Source organism: Schistocerca cancellata, chromosome 3, assembly GCF_023864275.1.
Source record: "Schistocerca cancellata isolate TAMUIC-IGC-003103 chromosome 3, iqSchCanc2.1, whole genome shotgun sequence".
Taxonomy (NCBI): Eukaryota; Metazoa; Arthropoda; class Insecta; order Orthoptera; family Acrididae; genus Schistocerca; species Schistocerca cancellata.
The window spans coordinates 76,633,348-76,639,512 of NC_064628.1; the positions used below are offsets into that span (position 1 = coordinate 76,633,348).

Here is a 6,165-nt window from a genome sequence, read left to right on the forward strand (position 1 = left end):
TCTGCTTTTATTTTTCGCCATAGCTTGGAGGAAATGCATCGCAAATATTTTTTTTTTAATTTAAGAGAAACTTTTCTTTAAGGAAATGCAAGAGAAATATTATTTCAAAAAGTATTGTTTGTTAAAATGGTTGGTTTAACAACAAAATTATTATTGGGGCTATTCTTGAACAAATTAATTACACTTAAGATCCATTACATTATCAGATGAGCGCAATGCTGCTTCATTACCTCTTATTTAACAATATACCTCGTCCTGAATCCCGACCAGAGCCATGTCGACGCCCGCCGACTCCTCACACACAACACTACTGACTCGCAACTGCAACTACCGACTCCCTACTTGCAACTGCACTGAACTCTCGCGCGCTATTACTCTCTCGCAACTGCTGACTACATGCTCTCTGGTCAGAGATTCTGCGGCTCGCCATCGCTGCCTATGAAACGTACGCGTTTCACCCTATTCATCGAACTTCCCGGAGCTGTTGCCAACAACTCACCCTACTCTTTACTTTAAAAAAGTATGCTGCTCTCGTTATATCATATTCTGATGGTGCTGGTATTATCCTGTATTCATGTGAGCACAAATCCTTACGTTCTATCCATTCTACTTCAATGACTCCTCTTGCATTTCCTCTTTCAGATTTTCAAAATTTTTAGTACTCTCAAATTCGAAGAAATTGCCCTTCATTGGATTTCAATTTTTTCTAATGATCACATGCATCTTAGCAATAACCGCCTGTACATCTGAATGAGGACTAAAACTGATTTTCTTTATCAGTAATGAGATCAGGGTTCGTCCAGTGAAAGCGAGACAGTTGACCTCCGGTGGTTACAGTGTCGCTTAGTTCAGAGACTTCTTCAAGACGAATCTTCGTATATCCATAATTGAAACGGGCGACTTGGGACGTCAGCTAGTCTAATATATGTTAAAAAACGACGAAATTCCTCCAGGTGTGTTAAGGTGTTGGTTTTATTGGCAACTAGTTTCGATGTTGTTACAACATCATCCTCAGGCCCATACTTGTTGACAGCAACCCTATGTGTCTAATACTAGTAGTCAGTGGTGAGATAGGCGTGTTACTACCTGCCTTCCGCATGGAACACGCCTGTCTCACCACTGACTACTAGTATTAGACACGTACGGTTGCTATCAACAAGTATGGGCGTGAAGATGATGTTGTAATAACATCGAAACTAGTTGCCAATAAAACCAACACCTTAACACACCTGGAGGAATTTCGTCGTTTTTTAACATATCTTCAAGACGAGGTGGGTGTGAGTGAGAGTGGTGTTGTGCCTCACTGAACCGTTGCTAGCCTTCACTCCAGAGTGCCTGTTTATATACTAATCAGGCATTTCTACGTGCACACAAATTGTAGAAACCTATGCAATGTTTTTAAATAGGCGGCAGTAAACATCCTTCCTCTTGTCTTCTATAAGCTTTTCTTTTCTCATCTATTAAGTACTTCTTTTTAATCACATCACTCTTCAATACTCTACTGTTGAGTCCTGATCTCGACAGCTGACACATGTGACTCCATATTTTGTATGAAGACATTTCTTTTTGATGTTCGGATGATATGCTGTGACCAAATTACGTCAATAAATAAGAACTTTTGAACAGCAATTGAACAGTTATCTGCCGACCTATTCGACAGTGGTGTATGTCTCCTCAAGTATCAACAATAAGTACTCGAATTCGTTTCTGGTTACAACTCATTGAAGGTTGGGACACATGTCCAGCTTGTAGTGTGTTATAAGAAGAACCTGGATATCAAACTTACGTGAAAGTAACATAGTTATTGAATTCGAACAAACATACAGGAGGGAGAAGGGAACGGGTAGTACTTCATCAGATTTTTTGCGTTCTTGCACGCAAGGAAAGTAAATGAAGAAATGTTAAGTATCTTTGTACACAGCAGTTTATTTAAATATCACAGCAAGTAGTCCAAAATGTTGTAGCTCAAATCTTCGGTATACACTTTTGCAGTTTGTCAAGATATTCGTGACAGTTCAGAGGATCAGGCCATTGCGGGCCTTAGCCTCCAGGTGGGCGACGGCGTCGGCCACCTTGCCAGCAGCCACCTCAGGGGTGTCCAGGGGCACGCCGTTAGGGCCGATCACGATGTTGGCCGGTCCGTACGCGGCGTACCCAGGGTGGACGGCGGAGTAGGCCACGGCGGGAGCGGCAGCAGCATAGCGGAGGGCCGGGGCGGCGATGGCGTGGGCGGCGATGGTCCTGGCGTCGATGACAGCGGGGGCGGCGGCGGAGATGGCGGGGGCAACTATGGCGGCGCTGTTCACGATGGCGTCGCGCACGCGCGTCTCAGCCACGGCGTTCAGGTGGGCTGCCTTGGAGGCGGCCACCTCAGGGGTGTCCAGGGGGATGCCGTCGGCTCCGAGGACGATGTTGGCAGGGCCGTAGGCGGCGTATCCGCCGTGGATGGGGGCGGCGACGACTGCGGGGGCAGCGCTGTAGGCCAGTGCAGGAGCAGCACCGTAGGCCAGTGCGGGGGCGGCGGCGATAGCGGGGGCGGCGGCGATGGCGCGAGCTGCTCCCAGGTAGCCGGGCTTAGCGAGGGCCACGGCCATGACGGCGCTCAGGACGACCTGATGAACAACAAGAATGCAGCTGACAATACTGAGGAACTCCTCATTGCGCGGGATTAGCAGAGCGGTCTAAGGCGCTGCAGTCATGGACTGAGCGGCTGGTCGTGGAAGAGGTTCGAGTCCTCCCTCAAGCATGGGTGTTTGTGTTTGTCCTTAGGATTATTTAGGTTAAGTAGAGTGTAAGCTTAGGGACTGATGACCTTAGCAGTTAAGTCCCATCAGATTTCACACACATTTGAACTCCTCATTTTTGAATGCCGTTTCGAAGTTCTGCTGACAGCTCAAACATAATCTGCCAGGAAGTTTCAGCTCAGACATAATTTCTATATACACTCTTCTATCCGGTGGCCGAGCGGTTCTAGGCGCTTCAGACCGGAACCGCGCGACTGCTACGGCCGCAGGTTCGAATCCTGCCTCGGGAATGGATGTGTGTGATGTCCTTAGGTTACTTAGGTTTAAGTAGTTCTAAGTTCAAGGGGACTGGTGACCTCAGATGTTAAGTCCAATAGTGCTTAGAGGCACTTGAACATTCTTCTATCTCAAACTTGTTCCAGTCCAAATGATCTTGACACGTTAGTATCTGGCTGGTAGATTTCTTATGATTTAATCGTAATTGGGTTGGTATTCATTGGTAAGAGCAGATATGCTCACTTAATTGCTACTTTTTTTCTGCATTTCAAGATCCACATCTGAAGATTCCAGAATAAAGCAGCAATCAGTAATTCCTCATGACACACGTGTTCATGTCACAGTATAATCCTCCATTTGAGGCCTGAACTCAGTTTTAGCTAAACTGCGAATTACTCAGTAGCATGTACAGCTTTATAAACGCATTAAGATTAGATTCCTTGGAGTCTCATGTGCTAGGCGTATCTTTAGGTCCAATTTTGACTTGATCATCAAATATCTAAGCTTTTGTTCCATCATTATTAATCCCACTGTGGGATTAATTGTTTATGTTTATATAGCAAAAACACTGCTACTGTAATGTCTTTTAAGCAGCGCTATATATCTGGACTCTTAGACTTTTTTGGAGCCAAAAGGAATATTTTAGCACTGTAATCATCAGAGATCTTCACACCTTGTGGGGGCAGTTGTTGTTGTAATGTTGATGCACGCAAGTCACAGTGTGGCTGTCTTTCCCCTCAGAAATTCCTATCGGTGCCAGCCACCGTGGAAAAGTTTCCCCTGGAGAATTGCTGAAATAGTGAGTTCTTTGCCTGCAGCGTGTTAGCAAAAATGAAGTTTTTGGCGTAAGGATAAGGCGTATAACAAAGGACTGATAACTATATACATTAAAGTGTAGTGGTCTGACGAAACAGCAAACTTGTATATTACGAATTAGTTTGCTCACATTTATGAACTGAACGTAAATACTTCTGGTGGCGGTTGAATCGTCCTCACAGTGCAAAGACCAACAGTGAGACCTCTCCTTAAGGACGAAGACGTCATTTGTTTCATTGGTTTACGTCTGTTGTCGTTTTATTATCGGACTCAGCTTGCTTTGTTGGCGCCTGTTCAGTCGACTACTCTACTCTGGGCAACGACTTGCTTTCCAAGATTTGTACAGTATTGTTACGCTGTTGGGTGAACTCTGTGTTACATCCCCTAGTTCATTGCGCCATGTATTCGTGCAATAAAGCGTGGTTGTGAGATGTTTTAAAAGTATAAAAGTAACAAGGACTGTCTTTGAAGTAGATGGTATACAACTGCAAACGCGATAAAAAGTCTGAAAGTTAGAGAGTATTTCTTTCTCTTTTTTTTCTAAAAGGGGTTCCTTCCAATCTTTGTACCAGCGTCAGAATGACAGGTATCTACGGGACAGAAATTCAAGTGAAAGTGCTAAACACAGAAAATTCCCCAGGATGTAATAGGATACCTATGGGGTTCTAAGCAAAGTTTACCAAAGAACTTGCTCCTTTCTAGCAGCAGTGTACTGTAGGTTTCTCGAGGACCGATACGTTCCAAGTAATAGGAAGAGAGCGCAGGTCATTCCCGTTTCAAGATGGTGCAGGCCTATATTGCTGATGTCTGTGTCTTGCAGGATTGCGAAACATGTTGTCTGCTCGCGTATTATGACACTTATGGGGACCGAATGTCTTCGTAAAAATCAATATGGATTCTGGAAACAACGGTTGTGTGAAAATCAGCTCGCTATGTTCGTCCACGAGACTCACAAAGCAGTACATATCGGTGCCCAGGTTGATACCGATGGCCGAGAATTCCGGATGGCAGTTTGACATAGTTCTGCACTGCCGCATAATGAACAAAATACGATCGTACGGAATATCATTCCAGCTGTTCGACTGATTGAAGAATTCGCGGTAAAGATAACACGGGACGTCATGCAAAAATAACTCCGAGCGTAGACTGATGGAGTTTTGTAGGCCGCTACTTTTCACAAGATATGTGTACAACCAAATGGATAACATCGGAAGTTCTATGAGGGTGCTGTTGCATCGCTAGGAAACTGTAACGAAATAAAAAAGTCCTGCAAAGGATCGGGGACAGGCGGCTGACAACACGAAGTAATTTGACGTACTGCGCATAAACTGACATAAAGATCGATAGTTGCATGATTACATGACTGCAGAACAATCAGCGAAAGCAGTAACATTCATTGAATACCTAGTAGTATGCGTACAGAGTGACGAAAAGTGGAACTTTGACAAACTGCAAGTAAGGCATATGCCAGACCGAGATTTATTGGAAGAATCGCCAGGATGTGTAGTCCACCAACACCACCCACAGATGAGGTAGCTTGCAAAACCCTCCTTCGACCGATACTTGAGTACTGTTCGTCAGACTGGGATTCCTGCCAGATAGAGCTGATAGAGGAACTAGACAAAAAACCAACGAAGAACAGCGAGTTTCGCAACAAGTGCATGTAGTAAGCGCGAAAGCGTATCAAAAATCCTCCAGTGGCAGAAGGTACAAGAGAGAAGTTCTACTTCAAGGTGTGGTTTACTCTGGAAGTCGCAGGAACAAGCAACTAATATATTGCTCCGTCCTACATTATCTCGAGAAGAGACCTTAAACGCTAAACTAGAGAGATCCGGACACACAAAGATGTTTACCAACAGCTGTTCTTTCTGCGGATCTGGAACAAGAAAGGGCGTAAGTTACAGCTTTACGAAAAGGACCCTCTGCCATCGATAAGGTGGTTTGCGGAGTGTAGATGTAGAGGCAGATTTAGATGTGGGTGAAGTTCCATCCGACCACCTAAGCTATTGACACTTGCTGGAAGAAGTATGCTATGCGTGCGCCTCAGATAGCGATGGAGGGGGCGTGTCCACTCACCAGGACCTTCATGCTGCTGCTGGTGGTGGTGGAGGTGGTGCGGCTGCTGAACTGTACCGGCGTGGTCAGCGCGCCCCGTATATATACGGAGAGGCGCGGCGGCCGTGAGAGGCGTCCTTGGGGGGGGGGGCTACCGCCTGCCCGCGCGCTGACGCCTCGGCTGCGGACTTCGGCCAGACCGCCGGCCCGGGTCGGCCCGCCGGCTCGTCATTACGAGCAAGGGCGCCGGGGGCACCGAAAGCTCGGCCGCGCC

General features: G+C 46.1%; 1 protein-coding gene across 1 annotated transcript; it reads right to left on the minus strand.

The window, feature by feature from the left end:
- Nucleotides 1-1,906: 1,906 nt before the first annotated feature.
- On the minus strand, nt 1,907-5,964 carry LOC126177047 (cuticle protein 18.7-like). The gene is made up of 2 exons (XM_049924283.1): nt 5,913-5,964; nt 1,907-2,612 (listed from the first exon to the last, which is right to left on the minus strand). The coding sequence occupies exons 1-2, from the start codon at nt 5,922-5,924 to the stop codon at nt 2,016-2,018; spliced, it is 609 nt and encodes a 202-aa protein (XP_049780240.1). The 5' UTR covers nt 5,925-5,964; the 3' UTR covers nt 1,907-2,015.
- Between the last annotated feature and the right edge of the window lie 201 nt (nt 5,965-6,165).